Source organism: Euwallacea fornicatus, chromosome 8 (assembly GCF_040115645.1).
Source record: "Euwallacea fornicatus isolate EFF26 chromosome 8, ASM4011564v1, whole genome shotgun sequence".
NCBI classification, from domain to species: Eukaryota; Metazoa; Arthropoda; class Insecta; order Coleoptera; family Curculionidae; genus Euwallacea; species Euwallacea fornicatus.
The window spans coordinates 665,142-683,447 of NC_089548.1; the positions used below are offsets into that span (position 1 = coordinate 665,142).

Genomic DNA, 18,306 nt, shown 5'->3' on the forward strand with positions numbered 1-18,306 from the left:
CAAATGAAATTTACTATGCGTTGCTTGTGAACCGTAATTATTTTTCACATTTAGCCTTATAATTACTCTATATATACATATCTACTGGCTGGATTTACTTAAGAGTGAAAGTATGCCTGGTGGCAGTGTTGAGATTGATAAATACATCATTTTCTTTACAACTTAGTGATCTGCAATCTGCCAATTTTCCAAATCATGCGATTTCTGACTCTCATGGAACGCTCGATATAATTCTGCTTCACCTCTTCGATCCAGCACTACTAAAAAAGACACTACTTTCTCTTCACACTTCCTTCTGCTGACCATATAAAAAAGAACGACACTAGACAAAACCAGATGAACCGAAATCCGTAAGCCTCCAATTTCTCGGAGGATTACTCAGTCGAAAGCCCTAGACACGCCACAAAATTCACACAGCACATCTCTTTTTGCTGCAATCCGTGTTTTTCCTGATTTTCGCAAACATTAATGTTTAGTGTTTTGTATAAAATGCCAGTTTGAGAAACGGCAAAATGAGATCAATGAACAAAAATTATATATATAAGGTGTTTAAAAAAGATGTGGCAATAGTTAAAGCGGTGATTTCTTAGGTTATTTTATGAAAAAAAAAATCCTATAAACATAGGTCCGGAAATGTATTGTTTTCAAGGTACGGGATTTTATATTTTTAAATAACTGTTTTTAAAAAATAATTCAAATATCTTTTGACCAATTTTTAAAAACTTTTCAAAAATGACCAAAGCACAAAATATTCTTAGAGAGTAATAAGGGAATAAACTCTTGAATTATTTGAAAATGCTTTTGCATGATAAATGGACACGAAATTAAAAAAAATATTTCGTAAACGAAGTAATATACGATGAAAATTCAAGAGACAGAAAGATTGTATTTTTAGTCAGTTCATCTAAAAAATATATCAAAATTTTATTAAAGTTAGTGGCGTATATTCTTTTGTCAAGAAATTTGGGTGAGGTGTCCCCCTGGCGCAACTGGAGTTAATAATTGAAATCTAATTAGACCAAATCAGTCTCTTATTACTACAAACAACGCTACCAAATTAAATAAAATCGGCCAAAAGATATTTGAATTATTTTTCAAAAACCCTGTATCTCGGAAACAATACATTACCGAATTTGTAATTATAGTAACTTTTTTTCATAACATGACTTGAGAAATCGTTCCCTTAAATATTGCCGTTTCTTTTTTAAACACCCTGTATAATAAGTGGAAACATTGCTGATGTTTCTTGTACATTCTTGCTGTATTTCTTGAAGAAATCGCGTAATCTACTGTGCCGTGAATCCAGTTTTCTCGCTGATTTAACGAAAAGCGTTTCAAGAAACAAAAAACTCTTGCTAGTTACATACAACTTTAAGTTGTAATGGTAGTTTTGAGACGAATTCCGACACGTTTTGAGACTTACTCGCAATTAATGCAAAAAAAACTCTGTGGCCGTTAAAACAAATCAAATAGCGTCTGCGCACTTGTTTTAAGCTTTTAGTCGTCCCTTCATTCAGTTATTTAAGCTTCCTTTAAATTAATTAACGTTATTCAATAAAAGACAGTTGTAGCATTGTTAAAAGGGAATAGAAGACCATCCTTTGTAGATTCTATAATATATATATGGTATATTTTAATAACATTTACCATCCTATCGCCCATTTATAAAACCGATTACGGTAATTTTCTAGGTGACTAGGTCAGCCCCCATGTAATTCGGAAAACACAATTTTCAGTTCATTAATGACATTGAAAATTATCCGACGAAGCTTTTGTAATCGACCATTGTTCCACCTTGAGAAAAAAAGAAAAATGTACAAGTTTGCTGGCTGTTACGACGAAAATACCCTTGACACCCATGTTCTCCTGGAATATCGTGTTAGGTGGGAAAATTACAACGCTCGTTTTAAAAATCATCCCTTGTGAAAATTAATGGTGATGATGATGATGATGAATATCTCTCAAAGCTGTGGCATGCATGAAAACATTCACTTTCGATGTCGTTGAATTAGTTTAATAGAATGGAAGCTTTTAATGGCACTTAAATAACTCTCCCTCGTACCATGAAAGGGACTCCTCTACTACTATATGCACTACTGTATGCAAATAGAGGAAAAATCTATCACTGGAAATTAGCATTAAATATTAATAACAAGTGGAAAATAGGTTTATGTGTCAGCAGACAGTTTGTGTATATAGCACGTACGTTTTCTGCCCTGTTAATATGGTTACATGCTTTGAAACCGCTTCAACTGTACAACAATAGTTTGTTTTCGTGCACGAAAACAAACTGAACCTAAGCAAACATTGTGATAATGTTACAGAAGACATTGGATTCTATGTTTTTAACCATGCAAGTGTTTTCTTTTTTATGATAAAATTACCTCTAGAACACTAGATGGTGCAGCCCTGATCAGTCCTATGAGAGAGTTGGTGTCTAGCAGAAACCATATGCCGACGCCTAAAATAAGAGTGCTGAGGATCTGAAACAATAAAAATGCAATTAATCACAGTAAATTGAGTGTTGATACATCTTAAAAAAAATACACAAGGTTACAATCTAAACGAAAGAAGAATTTGTTTTCATTCGACACGGAGGTATTTATGCGTGCCACGCAGAAAGCACCTTGAAGATAGGAAGTAAACTAATTATGTAATAGTTTAAAGAAACTAAAGTCAATTCAATCTTGATTAAACGTTAAATACATTACGCGTTTGTAAACATTTTCCTTGCACATGTTCTTTGATATCGGATGAGTATCTACTTCCCAGTCCAGTGAGTCGAAGACAATGGAAACCCCAACAAAAACGTTAATTGGTCGCGTAATCAACTTAATTAGCGTTACGTAAAATTTCTATGGGGGATAGGAAAAGGGAAGGTTTGCTTTGACTACAGTCTACCTAGTTTTCACCTTTAGTGAGATTAAACTTTTTTTTCTTTTAAGGACATTTCTCGCAAAGACGCAAATAAACAAGCAACTTATTATACAGGGTTGTTCACTCAACTCGTCCATTGAAAGTTTACTAGGATCGATAAGTGATACGAATTTGAAATATTCAAATTAAATTAACTTCGACGCGTACTATTTTTCAATATTTTCATCTTCCTGTCGCTTCCGGTTTAACCGGAAATACCTGTCAAATTGCTTATTTCAAACGGAACCTCTAGTGTATTATTTCATTTTTAGATTCTACAGAATATTTCAGACACAATTTCTGTATAATGTTTTATACTTAGCTCTTATCGTTTTTGAGATATTTGACCTCGAACTCAAAACGTTCCTCTGTAATAGTCAATTTTCAAATGGCACATCTCCGCAAGTATTAAACACATAATCTTCATATTTCGCTGAATGTCAATACATAGTCTTAAGTTTGCATTTTTGCTATTTAGATATCTTAATATTATACAGGATGTCCAAAATTAAACTTGTAATTTTCATATTTTTGAAGTTGCAAAAGTCATTTTTTTAATTTAAACACTCCATAGCTTTAAGCAGTATCAAATAGATAATGTGACTTTCTATCAGACTGTCTCAGGGATACCTATGCTCATTCAATACCATTTACGAAATAATTATGCTTTATTATGTGAAAGTAGTGGTAGTGTAGTAGTACATGTTCATTCTGCTAAATTTTTTAATAACTTTTTCATTTTTTTAATAACTTTTATCTAAGATAGGACAACCCATTATTTATTTTTTTATTTCCATGATTAACTACGGGAAAAATACAAAAAACTTGTCAAAATGAATAGGTACTACTAACTTCACATAAAACTTAATTATTTCGAAAATGTTTTGGATTAAGTATTAGCAACCCCGATACAGTTCGATAGATAATTACATTCTCTATTTGATACTGCTCAAAGTCGTAGGGCGTTCTATTTGAAAAGGTAGACTTCAACGACATCAAAAATGAGAATGTAAGAAACTTTGAACGAGTTTTGCAAGCGTTTTGAACAAGTTGTGCAATAATAAGCAATATGAATTGCAGAAATGTAAACTTAAGACTCTATATTGACATTCTGTAAAATATGAAGATTATGTCTTTAATAGCTACGGAGATATGTAATTTTTAACTATATCATTACGGGGGCATGTTTTTAATTCAAGATTAAATATCTTAAAAATAGTAAAGACTAGGTATAAGAGCTTATACGAAAAATGTATCTGAAATATTACGCAAAATCTATAAATAAAATAATATGCTGAGGATCCATTTAAAATAACCAAGTTGACACCTGTTTCTGGTTAAACTGGAGGTGACGGAAATTTGTAAATATTTTTAAAAAAAGTACACGTCGAAATGAACTTCATTCCAAATTTTCAAATTCGTATCAATTTTAAATCCTAGTAAACTTAATGAACGGGTTAGGTGAATAACCCTGTATACAAGTTTTAATATCGGAAATAACTACATATACTATGTGACCCATTTACGATTCCCCAACTCAATTTCAAAGAATCGAGACTCAAAAGATAGAGAATAAAGGGCTCTATTTATGCTTTAAAGATTGTTTTCTTACTCAACTGGCCAAGCTTTACTATAACTTGTTTTCTATGTTAAAAATTGGAAAAAAGATTAGGGTATTTTTTTTAATAAATACAGCATTAAATTCAATATTTTTTAAAATAGATACGTACTGAATTTCATAAAAAAATAACAATTATTTGCCATTTCAGAGAAATTTATTTTGTAGTTCAAGTTTATAGAGACTAAAAACATAATTTTATCAATATAGCTATAAACACAAATAAAAATCAACATAAATAAACAAAAAAAAAACTAAATCTTGGAAGTTTCCACTAGCTGACCCTTTAATTTAATATATTTATTGTGTATTTTTAAAATATTCTTTTGGACATTTTCCAATTGTGGATTTATTTCCTTACGAGCTTAACGTATGCGAGTTCGAAGATCTTCAATGTCATGAGGACTCGATTTATAAATTTCATTTTTTATCGTGCCCCACTGAAAAAGTCTAAGAACATAAGATCGGGATATGTACGAGGCCGTTCGATTAAAGGGCTATTCAGACATTGTTCCACATAAGCAGAATTATGAACAGAACTGCCATCTAATTGAAAATAGAAATTTCTTAAATAAAACGTTCATCACTTCTTGCTGAAGAAATTCTAGAAAATGGAAACCATTTAGATTTTCGTCCGAAAAGAAATTAATTTGACCTTTATCATTCAATTTAATTCGTTTAAATGTTTCTATAGCTATCTCAAGAAAATAATGTTGTTGATCTCTATAAAACTGAACTATAAAATAAAGTTCTTTAAAATGATCGGTAATTGTTATTTTTTTATGAAATTTTGCAGGTACCCACTTTAAAAATGCCGAATTCAGTGGCGTGCTTATTAAAAAAAAAAACACTCTAATCTATTTCCCGAATTTTAACATAGAAAACAAGTTATAATATGCTTTGATCGTTTGGGTTAAAAATAACTTTTTACAGTATAAATAGCTTTTTAATCTCTGTCTCCTGAGCCTTGGCTCTTTGAAATCGAGTTATAAACCCCAAAGCCACAGGGATTTTCCATCTCAAATGAGTCACACTGTATACATTCACTATTTCGATAATTTTTATTGCAGCTACATCTGAACCACATGAAGCTACCTATAGAATCGAGCACTAGTGGTCTGTTCTTCAACTCCCGAACCTCAAAATGGCGGCACTTACACAACCGATGAAGGTGGCAAATACATTCTAGACAAACATTTAGAATCTACAGGACTCCCTAACGTATTCTTCTCTACCTTTTCTATCCAGTTGGCATTATTACTAAGTTTTTTCTCAAGGTAGAGCTCTCCATGCAGGAGGGAACTCAAGACTGAAGAATATTTACGAGCACAACAAAAGTTTGGGAGCCAGTTGAGCGAGAGGCATATCAGCGAAACCGGTCAGTATCAAATCAACCTTAAACACAGCCCTTCAGATCAACTGAGCCCAATCGAGCGAAAATGCTCCAACCCTTGACCCTCGTTAACAAACTAACGTAACGACAATTTATTTGAATTTGTTTCAATATTTCTTAAATGATACTTTTTTTTTTTAAATTTATTTTTAACCTCTGCAGGTCGAATTTTCTAGGTGCGATTTCAAGAAGCAAAGGTTCTTGTAAAATTAACTTGATGGTAAATATTCAGCGATGTATTACCATTTATGAAAAAAAAATCGGAAAGTAGTGTTTACTTCACTTCATTATGCGTGTTCTTGACTGGTGAGAGACTGTACATCGGAACGACCCACCTTGTCGACATATTATGAAATATAATTGCATATTTTATGGCATAGAAAGAAAAATAATTTCCTTAACATTTCAATACCAGACCTTCATTCTTAAAATAAAATCTGCAAACTAGACCAATATTGGTTAATTACTTTTCTTCGACTTCCTCTCTCGGACATGGAAAGATTGAAACACATTAGTAAGTCTTTAAGACGAAGTAATATTTATCCCCGCCTTCCACATACATGCATTAATTAAAATCATGCAGACTTGCTCTCAAACTAGGCTTAAAAGTTTCCATTAAAGTTTTTTATTTGCCGTACCTAGGCCATGCATAAATTACCGTTGAGATTGTACGGTTATGCAAATGTTATATAATTTTATCGGTAAATAATAAATGTGGAATGTAAGCATTGACTAAATGTTTATGCTGCGATAGATAATTGAAATTGCCGGTTGTTTAATTCGGTTAACAGGGGAAAGCAGGACAAATATGTCTCTGGATTTGACTCGACTAGAATCGTAATAAAACGTTGCTTTGGGCTTTTGAAACTCGAATTAGTAAGGAAATAAGAGATACACTGTCGCTGGGATGAAAGTCGGACATAGAGAAGCTCAGTTGATATGCTGATGATAAGAATGTAAATATAACAATGAAATAACATTTGTTGTTGTAACATGGTAAAATTCCATACAGGAAAATGACACGAAGAAACGATACCCACCCTCCTTTTGCCTCACTTTCCCACTCCCCCATTCCTTGTTTTCAAGCATAGCGTAATTAATACAGTATGTTCATTTGAAAGCTTACCACCTCAAATATCGTAAAAACGATAAGACATGTGAAAGTATTGAGTAACGTGATCTTTCAGGTTGCAAAGAGGAGCGCGTTTGACATTTGCGTAAACATAATAGCCACCCCTTGCCACAGCGCTAGCCCCCCTTGAAAATTTTAAATGGCATCTCCAGCGAGTTGCACGTTATATTAAGGGTAATTAAAAGTACAAAATGTTGGTGAATTAAGAAACTCGATCTGTCACAGACTTTTCGAAAAATCAAGGAAAAACTAATACCACGTTTTCACATAAAGACAATAAATTTTCAAACTTTAGATTTTTTGTCATTCCCTTCTGTTCAACAAGTAAATAAATCATTTTTTTCCATCAGATGAAACACATTCCATTCATTATTTTTGGGCAGAAATTCACTTTGCAAAGATTTCGCCATTTAGTATTTGTTAAATGGTGAGCGAGAGTGCAATATTAACATATCAATTAATATGATACATTCTGTAGAAGAAAGCGTATAAATGGTTTTGATCTATGGTGCGAATAACCTGTGCAAACCGCTAGGGCTTTCAACGATAAATATCCTCACAAAAATATTTCTCATGTCTACGTGAAGCAACTTCTAGACAAATTTACAACGACAGGTTCAGTGGCCAATGTACCTAAAACTAAATCAATGAGAATTTTGAATGAGGCTGCTATAACTGAGAAGTGTTGGGGCAATTTGCGCCTGAACCAACCGCATCAATTAGAAAAGTGTCTGGTCAAACTGGAATTTCAATTGGACCTATTGCAAAAGTAACGAAAATACACGAGCTCCGCCCACATAAAATGCAAATTCGTCAGGTGCTGGCTGAGGATGATCTAGGCCGCGAAATTGAGTTTTGTGAAAGCATGTTAGCACTGATTATCACTACCCGAAATCTCGTTAAAAATATCTGTTTCTACAATGAGCGCACATTTGATCAAAATGGTTTTTGTTAACAAGCAGAATTGTCATTATTGGTCCGACCAAAATCCTCATGTTTTTCGGGACTGAGTAGCCTCAAAGAGTTAATGTATAGACTGGAATATCGAGAGATACTGTAATTAGACCATTATGCATCGATGGTAGCCTTGATAGTAAAGTCTACCTCAATATATTGCTAGAATCAATTGATCGTCTTGTAAGAAAAGCCGTAGCTACGCAAGTAGATCACAACGGCGATCATCTACTCAACAAAAATATTTTGTACCCTCACATCTTCACATTATGTCATATCGGTGCGACAATGGTTCTTGATGGCCGATTTCCAGGTGGATGAATTGGCAGAAAAGGAGCAGTTTAATGGCCTCGAAGAGGTTTCGATCTAACACCTCTTGATTTTTTCCTTTGGGGTCATCTTAAATCTGTTTAAAAATCAGCTCCTGAAGACGTTGAAGAGGTAAAAATCGCATAACTGCAGAATACCAGAGAAACTTCTCAAATGATCCAATAAGATTAGAAAGTGACTGTATTTGTGTTTAACACAAAATGGAAATTCCTTTAAACATTTAGTGATTTAAACGTGACAAAATTACAAATGTAAAAACATTATTCCTACACATTTGCTACGGGCAAGTTGATGTTTTTAGCCCCATCGGTAAATAACATTAAATTACCTTTTCTTTCGTTTTTCCATGATTTTTGGTAAACGCTTTGACAAATCGAATTTCATAATGCGTCGCCATTTTGTACTCTTAATTACCTGTAATATGAGGTGCACTTCTTTGGGGTATGCTATTTAAAATTTCCAAGTGGGGTACTGCGGCGACAAAGGATGACTATTAGATTTATGCAGATAATGTCAAACGTGTTCCCCTTCACAACCTGGAAAACCACCTTACTTGGTCCTTCCATTCGCATTTCCATTTCTACAATATTTGAGGTAGTAAGTTTTCAAACGAGGACACTATATGTTTTAATGGTGAGTCTCAGCAATAACAGACAAATTCGAAAATTCGCTTCAAGTTAGATCGAAATAGTCGTTGTGTCATGAATTCAATTGAAAGAGGAATTCTAGGAGATGCAATAATTTCTTTTCTTTTCTTCTTTCATGCAGTTACGAAGATGATTGCTAAATGTGCCGCAACAATGCTAACCATTTACTTTATTGCCACAATACAAATAATCATTTTACTGAATAAACGATTCTCTCGGCATCTCCAGGAAAATGATATTTTTTATGACGATAAAGAAAATGCGAACGGAAGAACTTCAAAATAATTTTCGACGTCACATATGTAGCAGGACTTTTCCGACTCTTCTACTGCTCCAAGACACTAATTTGAGGTACATTGAACTTTATACTCCTCATTTGAAATCACTGAATTTGATTTTTAAAGAAAAAAAATATGTTTTTAATCAAATTTTGTGATTTGCCAGCGGTGAATATATGCTCAATTACAGGTGGTAAAGTCATGGTTCTGCGTCCTAACCGAAGAGATTCAGAATAATATTCAGCAACGAATGTGCAGCAAGATTATCACTGCTCTGCTACTACTGCAAGTAGCTGATTTGAGACATATTAAACTTCCTAATCTAAGTTTGATCCTCTGAATTTTATTTTCTAAGAAAACTAAGTATCAAATCAACCCGTAGGTTATTTACAAGCTAATTGCTATAGAAACGTTCAAATACACCCGAAGTATTGATGAAGTTCTTGCTCCAAAATAATATGTTGATGCAAAATTAACTACTATTTTTTTTAACAAGTTTTCTTCAACCAAAGCAATAACAAAATTTAACAAAAACATGTTTAAATAATTATTCTGGAGTGTATTCACCATTGACTTCGATAACTGCTTCTCATTTGCTTGATGGATAGTCGATTCCACAAGCCAAGAAGTCACGGTTGTGGGAGGCAATCCATCTTTTGATACCGGTCACCAAGTCGTCCAATCGTCATAAATATGGTTTCTTTGGTAGTTTTTCAGCAATTGGTTGACGTGGTAATCTATGGGGGCTTCAGTCGGAAGAGCCGATGTGAGAGCAGATCCCATTTCTTATTAGCAATTAATTTGACGATATTATATTCGCCATGAGGACATCCATTATCCCGATAGAAGACGATATGGTTTTCGAGCGGTCGTTTTGTCTCTTTTGCGTGAGGCGGTCAAGTTGAGTCACGTAAACGTCGTTGTTACGTTGAACTGTCACTTGCCGTTTTTGCCCGGGATCCGCCATTGTTCTCGCTCATCCTCGTCGTTCCACCAATGACAGACGATCTCCCGGTGGATGATTCCGCTTTTATCTCATCAGACATACCACATAACCTCCTTACCATCGAAGTCTTTCGGTATTCCTTTGGGAGTAACATCGGACGATACGCAAATCTTCGTTCTTTTGACGTTTTTGAACAACAACCATGATTCATCACCAGTGACAAGCTTCTTCATCAAAGGAGTTTGCTCATTTCACACGTTTGATTTTGTTATTGCCGGAGAATTCATGCAGGACCTATCCAACCAATTTCCATACTTTTCCCAGCGTCTTGAGACGGCGTACAATGATGCATTGGTCGACATTAAGGTCTTTGGCCAACATTCTACTGATCAAGCTTTCGACCTCTTTCACGACAATCAAAAGTGCCTGATCGTCGAAATCCGATGATCGTTCTCTTCCATCTTCATCTTCCATCTTCATCTGCCAGATTCACTTTGCGCATCTTGAATTGTTAAACCATCTTTCCACTGGCTTTTGGCTGATTGTTACTTCTCTAAAAAGTTCGTTGAGGCCGTGAAACGACTGTACTGTCTTCCATCCTTTCTCGAAGTGATACAACGTAGTATAATGATAATGGAGATGATTTTTCTAAAAACGACTGAACAAAACGATAACTATTTGAAGAAACAAAGCGCGAAAAAAATCGTTGTTAATTTTACATCAACTCAACGCTTTCTGAGCTTCGATATTGCTGTCATGCGATCCAAACCACTTTGAAGGTATCTTAGCAGCAAATTAATGATGAAATCGGGTATGTGCTGAACTGCCACTTGCACGACTACTCAATTACCACCTGTATTTTGCAATGTATCAAATATCTCAGACCCATATCAATATCAAAATAAATCAAACCCTTAGAACCTGCACTCTGTTGCACGCAAATAACACTTATCTCCCTACTACATCGCCCAACAAAAACGGAACTTTCTCGAGGAAATGCCATGGTTTACTTTAACGGGCGCCAAGGAGTGCATAGAACTGTTACATTTAACCCCCCATTTTTAGGGCGCATAATGACGTAACAAGGCAGCCCTAAAATGAATATTTAAGGTCTCGGTGCAATGTCCCTTTTATTACTACCCCAGCAGGGCTCCGTTCGATTTCTAATGACGTTGTATCGTTTCCTTAATGCATCTTTTATAATTTCCTTTGTAAATGGAGTTTTTTTGTTTGGGTTGGTTGATGCCGTAATGTCAGCGCAGGTGGGTAAATCGAATCTCAATAATCCAGCGACATGAACGCCCGAATTGCTTATTAAAGATTCATGGCTATTGTGTTTTTAGGTTTATGGTTTCGTTAAATGATCATGGAAATGAAGGGGTGAATAATATTGTAATTTGTAATACTTACGAAAATGATGAAGTTGAAACCGCATAGTGCGTATTTCACCACACAGGAACCGCAGTCATACACCATACTGTTGGAGGAATTGTCTGAAACCAAAATTAAAATTGTTTAAAAGCGCATGTCGAAATATGATATCACAACATTCATTTTGATTTAGAACAATAGCGGGTCATCTTTTAAGTATTTTGACACCATTTAAGCTAATGAAATACACACTAAAATCAAAATTTTCATTTCCGAACGGGAAAGAGCTCTGTAAGGATTTATCACTGAATTTATTAATCAGAATGATAATATTTTGGATTAGGATCCATTGGAAGAAGATTAATGAAGTCAAAGGGGAAAATGTGCAATATGAAGTAGTGCGGAGTTCGAATCATGGGATGCGGGTAGTCAGTGGCACGTTCTACACACAATTATGAAATGGAAAATTTTTCAGAGGAGGATCTGTATTTTTTTCTAGCTACAAAAAAGGGGATTATCCTGTGTAAAATATAATTAAACATAAGTGTCCCAAAGGTACTAGGACAAAGAGCAACGGCAAATTCCTACCATAAAAATAGTAAGATCCAGCGCAATTGTTGTATTCCGAAAATTGATACTAACAAACCTACAGGATATTAAAGTTTACATTTTATTTCATATCCTCACAGTCTTTTGATCTATAATACTGAAATTTGGAATTCGGGGATTTTCAGATGTGCGAAACAAGCTGGTCTTGTCTGTATTGTTGTGATATAGTCAACAGGGGGCACCACTTGAAACCGTCTTGGATAGTTGAAAAGGCTCCAATTTTTTTCTACGCATTTCCAGTAAGTCTATTAATAAAAAATATTATTCCGTTTAACAGTCTAAAAAAAAGGTTACCTGTTAGTAGCCTCAAAACTTGACCATTTTCGAGATATTTGCTAGTTTAACGCCTTGTGATTGTTCGTATGTATTCGCGAAGAGAGCCGAGAGCTATCGAAGCCAAACGAAGTAAGTCAACACTGGTTTTGTTTACATGGGCGCCATTTTTAAACCGAATACCGATTTGTCAGTAACAGAGTGGTAAATTGTCACAGTCATTGTGAATTTTTTCCTTAAAATTGGTGAAAATTGAAGTTTTTCTGTGACATACTTATTGTACATTATACAGGGTGTCCTCGAATTACGTGGCCAAAATAATATCGCAGATTGTTTGAGTGAAAATAAGTCGATTTAACTAAACTTCCCTCAGTCCAAAAGTTGATAATTATGGAGCTACAGGGTGTTAAAGTTGAAAAAAAAATCACATTTTCTTTAATATCTTTCGATTTCTTTGAGTTAATTTCACGAAATTTCATATTTGAGGGTGTTTTAGGATACGAAATTCAAATTTATTAACGATTTAGTTGTTTCTTCTAGGGGGCGCCACAAGCGACCATTAGGACACATTTAAATCTCTGTAACTTTTTCGTGCCACGGTGTATATTATTTTGGTATTTAAAAACCTTTTTCCCTACCTTTTATACTTAGAAAAGGTATACTTTATTGACGTCGCTAGAAGCAACGGTTTTGGAGAAAAACGCATAATTCTAATGCGCTGCATATTTGCGTTGGCGCTTTTAAGTAAATAACTCAGTTGGCTATGTTTTTAATTGACATTTTAACACTTGAATTTGTTTCTCAAATGTCAGTTTTTTTATTTAGCCCTCAGTTTTTCTTGTCAGTTTCGCTTCTTTTTCCTGTAAATATCCATAAGTATGGTCAATAATAATTTAATTAATTAGTAAGTGTTATTCTCGCTTGTTGTTGTTTCTTTGTTAATTATTATTTTTGTTTTCTATTTAATAATATCTGATTTTGAAAACTTATTGTTATACCTTTACTAATAATTATTTTTGAAAAACTTAATTTTTTTTAACGGAAAATAATTTTTAGGTAATTTGCATGCATCATCAGGCTTAGATGCATTTTTCTCTAAAACTGTTGCTTCTAGCGACGTCAATAAAGTATACCTTTTCTAAGTATAAAAGGTAGGGAAAAAGGTTTTTAAATACCAAAATAATATACACCGTGGCACGAAAAAGTTACAGAGATTTAAATGTGTCCTAATGGTCGCTTGTGGCGCCCCCTAGAAGAAACAACTAAATCGTTAATAAATTTGAATTTCGTATCCTAAAACACCCTCAAATATGAAATTTCGTGAAATTAACTCAAAGAAATCGAAAAATATTAAAGAAAATGTGATTTTTTTTTTCAACTTTAACACCCTGTAGCTCCATAATTATCAACTTTTGGACTGAGGGAAGTTTAGTTAAATCGACTTATTTTCACTCAAACAATCTGCGGTATTATTTTGGCCACGTAATTCGAGGACACCCTGTATAGAACATGCGTAATTTTTTTCAAATTTTGTTTCCTATTAAATTTGATGAGGTCTTATAGGTGTCTTAGACCCCCCTGAGCGCTTCTTTAAAACGTCCTTATCTAAATTGAGATTCTGGAGGAACGCTTTTTAGAGACATGAAGCAGCTTGATTGGAAAACTTTCTTTATTTCAAACTTTATCGAGCTTAGTGGAAATTTTGGCGAAAAATGTACTTCCAAAATATATTGAGTTTTAGTTGGAAATGATTTAATGAATGGAATCGTTCGAACGAAAGGAGATGGTTTTTCTTTTTTATTATGGGATATTTGTAGAACCTCTCCTTTTTTTCTCAGGTCTAATGATACCAACACTGCCTTCATTGTAAAATTGATACACACAAACCATCCATATTTCAAATTCTTAAATTAACAGGAATTTAATCTTTTCGTAAATGAATAGAAAAATAAAATATTGAACGAAGCAACGGAACAATTGTTTTTAAAAATTATATATAAATATATAAACACCTCGAAAACGGTTAAAGCTCGAGGTTACTACCACATGTCCTTTTTTCAGCTAAAATATTAAACAGAATTACATTTTTTATTAATAGGACTGCTGGAGATGCATAAAAAATATTGGATCAAAACAGTGTCAATAAATTCGATAAAAGTAGCTTATATCCCACGCCTAAAAACCCCCATATACTTAATTTCAGCACAAGTCAAAAAACTGTGAAGATATTAAAATAAAAAAAATAATAAAACTTACACTTTAACGCCCTGTATCTTTATTAATATTAACTTTCCGAACACACCAATTGGGATGGAACTTAACATTTTGATGACAGGAATCTCTCATTGCTCTTTGCCTCATCACTTTTGAGATATTCTGTATAATTCAAAAATGAAGTAATCGTTGATTTTATAGCATGTCGAGCTATCAGAAGATCAGTTCTAAATATACAATATGTTAAATCTTAAAGGTTATTTGAAAGTAGCTGTAGATGACAAATACACAGGGTGTCTCTGAAAGGTCTGTACAACATTTTACAATAGTCCAAAAGAGAATGGTTTTCAAAATATAGGACGTCGAAGCGAAGATTAAAAAATAGAAAAAAATCATTATTTCGTTTACAGTGTTACTATCTGAACAAAATGCCGCATCAGAGGGTTTTTAGGGACGAAAAATCCATTTACATTTTCGATGCACATTGGAGAGGGCGCTGTCAGCGCCAAGTAAACTTTCTTTTAAAGTGGCATAACGCTTTTAGCACCTGGTATATAATTTATTTATCACTAAATTGATGTTTTCATGTTTCATGGAAAAAGGTATCTTTGAACAGGTTCCTACCCACATTCTTTCTTGAGATACTTAAAGTTTAAAGTTCAGTGCATATCTTGAAAATTATCTTATTTTATTTATTCATACAGTTCAAACGACAAAAATCAAATATTCAATTAGTCTTCGATTCCTATCATTTTATTAAATCTCTATGTTTTTATTTAATTACACCAGTTTTTTATTATTTAACTTGATATACTGTAGAAATAAGTATGTACTGTAAAGTTATTTTTCAAGACATGCAGCGAACTTTAAACTTTAAATACCTTAACAAGAAATGCCCATAAGGACTTATACCAAAATACTTTTTTTTTCATAAAACATATAGGAAAACATAAATTTAATCAAATAAATTTTATACCGAGGAATAAAAAAGTGATGCCCCTTTAAAAAGAATTCACCTCTCGCTGCAGCGTCCTCTACAGTGTGCATCGAAAAGGTAAACGGATTCTAATTCCTCGCTCCTAAAAACGCTCCGATGCGACATTTTATTCAAATATTAACATTATAAATAAAGTGATTTTTTTGTTTTTTTGTTTTTTAATCTTCACTTTGACCTCCTGTATTTTGAAAATTGTCACGTTTTCACCTTACAAATCTATAATAGAATTTTATACAGACCTTTTAGAGACACTCTGTATAATCTTTCACAATTCATCAATTAAAAAAAATCAACCAAAATTGGGAAAAAAATTGCTTTTAGGAGCGATCTCCACAGATTTCGGGTGAAAGAAGAGGAGAGTTAAACTTATTTATTTTATCAAGGGTGAGTTCTCTGATGCCTGGTAAGACTGAGCGAGCATAAGGGCATAAGCGTACATAAAAAAGGAGACTCAGAGCGAAAAAGAATTTGGCAAAATTATTGAACGTTCAGTGTATTCCTTATATGATGCTTCAATGTCCCCTTTGATCTCCAATCGTCGCTTTCAATCCCCTTTCAACTAGGGCATATTCGTGTATATCACAAATTCGTATAGCAGAACACTTTAACCGGCGAATGATCTAAATCTGTACCATTTCCATATGGTTGGTACTCACCCATTTTATAGCCAATTAAACAGGTCACTCTCGTAAATTCACAACTTATTAAGCTTATTAAGACAATTTCCGCAGCACAGTATCGTCGTTCTCTACACCTCACATAGTCACTTTTCACTGACCTTAAAAGTAGTGGAATGGAGGCTAAGATCGGACCGGAGGGCCATTAAAACCGCTTTTTCTATAGAAGCAGGTGTACAATGGACCCGGAGAACCCAAGAAAAAGGTTGTGATTGCACAGGGACTGGAGGCTACTTTTCAAATCGTGACATAACATAATAAAGCCAATGTAAACTGTTATTTATAAGGCAGGTAATGAGGCTTTTTAAGTTTGTTTTTAGTTTATTTATATCTCTAGTGCGAATTCTTTAAACTTGATCTTTGGCAGTTAAATGGTTTAGCCAGCATTCCCTTTGCACAGTTAGCAGGACTCTATGTCTATCTATACCTACTAGTGGGCTTGCTATTTGCATTCAATATGTTTTTTTGTAGTAGATAAATAATAATTAATAATAAAGACTAAAGTTTCTAAAAATATGAGTACCGATTTTTGCGTTTCTCCTGAAGTCGCTGGCTGAATACGCTAAATAAGGTGCGTCCTCGGCATCCGCCCCTATCCTGGATATGGTTCTATCCATTCGTTGATTTCCTCTTATCGGGAAAACATCCACTTTTCCAATTTGGTTCCTGTTAATGATCGACAAACCTTAGATTACATCTTCTGAATGGAAGAATTTGGTTCAATTTACTTTGTCACGTCATGCTGTTAATTGTTGCCTAAGAATTTGTCTTTTGAAAGAAAGAGACATGCCCATGACACCTCAGAGAAGCTTGGTTATTACTGTTAAGGGTTCATTTCGCCGCCATTGTTCGGGTTCCTTAATCCAACTTACCCCAGGGGTTTTGGATGCAATTGACCAATGCATTTTATTATACTATACTGGACTGTTAAAGTATATTGTGATAAAAGCAAAAAATATTGGGTTGTTCGATAATTAATGTCATTTTTGTCTCATAGATGACTTGAGCTGTACAGGGTGAGTTGTAACGGAACTAACACAGAGCAGGTGCGTATAGGGGACCTCAATATATGACGATTTGTTAAATACTTTTTCTTTCCAAGGTTAATAGTTGAGGAGATAGTGACCTTCCAAGCTGACTTGTAAAGTTCTAAAAACTTGCATATTTCATTTATGCTTCATAATAATGCAACAAAATTTAATACATGTTTTATTCTTATCGACACCTTTAATTGGTAGAAATGTGAAATCGATAGATACTCAATAAGTGTTGGATTAGGTATAAAATAATAACAAAAAGAGTTGGAATTTTTCTACCTGTAAAGTAACTAGCAGACGGACAATGCTGTGTAATAGCAAACTTTATTCTAAATCTTTTACATCCCTTCAAAATTTGACGAAAACCTTATCGTTTTTGATTAAATTGCAGTTTTGCGGTATAAAACAAAACCAAATTTAAAGGGATTTAAAGGAATTGCTATTTGTAATTTGTCAAAGTCGTGCAAGTGACGGATATGCTAAACGTGGCTTTACATCAGCGCGATTCAGCTCGGAAATAACTGGAAAATTTTCATTTAATGAACGAGTTGATATGCTGTTAGTGTTGGGATATAGCGAGGGTAATTGCAGAAAGAGGGTTGAGGAATACCGAATGGGATTTCCTAATCGTGTAATTCCACATGGAGGGACATATTCCAACGTTGAAAGGGGGGTTCGAGAAATTGGCTTTTGAATAAACATTTATCAGCAAGTAAACCTTCGACATGAAGAATAGGTTTTACGAAGTATTGAGAATGATGCTCATATGAGTATCAGGCGTTCATTTCTCAAACTGTTGATATTTCACAAACTTTGGTCACACGAATTATTGGACGTAACTTGCTCCATCCGTATCGTGCCTTGAAAGTTCAAGAATTATTATTCCAAGATCTAGAACTAAGATTAACTTTATG

At 34.0% G+C, this 18,306-nt stretch overlaps 2 protein-coding genes across 5 annotated transcripts in view; one reads left to right on the top strand and one right to left on the bottom strand.

The window, feature by feature from the left end:
* The window catches only part of LOC136340822 (antichymotrypsin-2-like), an 83,413-nt gene extending 77,522 nt beyond the window's left edge, over nucleotides 1-5,891 (top strand). Inside the window, exons 4-5 of the transcript XR_010732372.1 lie at nucleotides 5,605-5,755; nucleotides 5,816-5,891. The gene's annotated coding sequence lies outside the window, so the exon portion shown is untranslated. The remainder of the gene's footprint in view (nucleotides 1-5,604; nucleotides 5,756-5,815) is intronic.
* Nucleotides 1-18,306, bottom strand: part of Tsp66E (Tetraspanin 66E) — a 33,094-nt gene that overhangs the window by 9,557 nt on the left and 5,231 nt on the right. Inside the window, exons 2-4 of one of the 4 annotated variants that reach the window (XM_066285225.1) lie at nucleotides 16,879-17,021; nucleotides 11,625-11,707; nucleotides 2,385-2,483 (exon numbers count right to left, since the gene is read on the bottom strand). In XM_066285225.1, the coding sequence (XP_066141322.1) occupies nucleotides 2,385-2,483; nucleotides 11,625-11,707; nucleotides 16,879-16,972 (276 nt within the window). In that variant the 5' untranslated portion in view covers nucleotides 16,973-17,021. Of the gene's footprint in view, nucleotides 1-2,384; nucleotides 2,484-11,624; nucleotides 11,708-16,334; nucleotides 16,452-16,878; nucleotides 17,036-18,306 lie in introns of those variants that run through there. The other 3 variants (XM_066285226.1, XM_066285228.1, XM_066285227.1) reach the window with 3 other exon arrangements.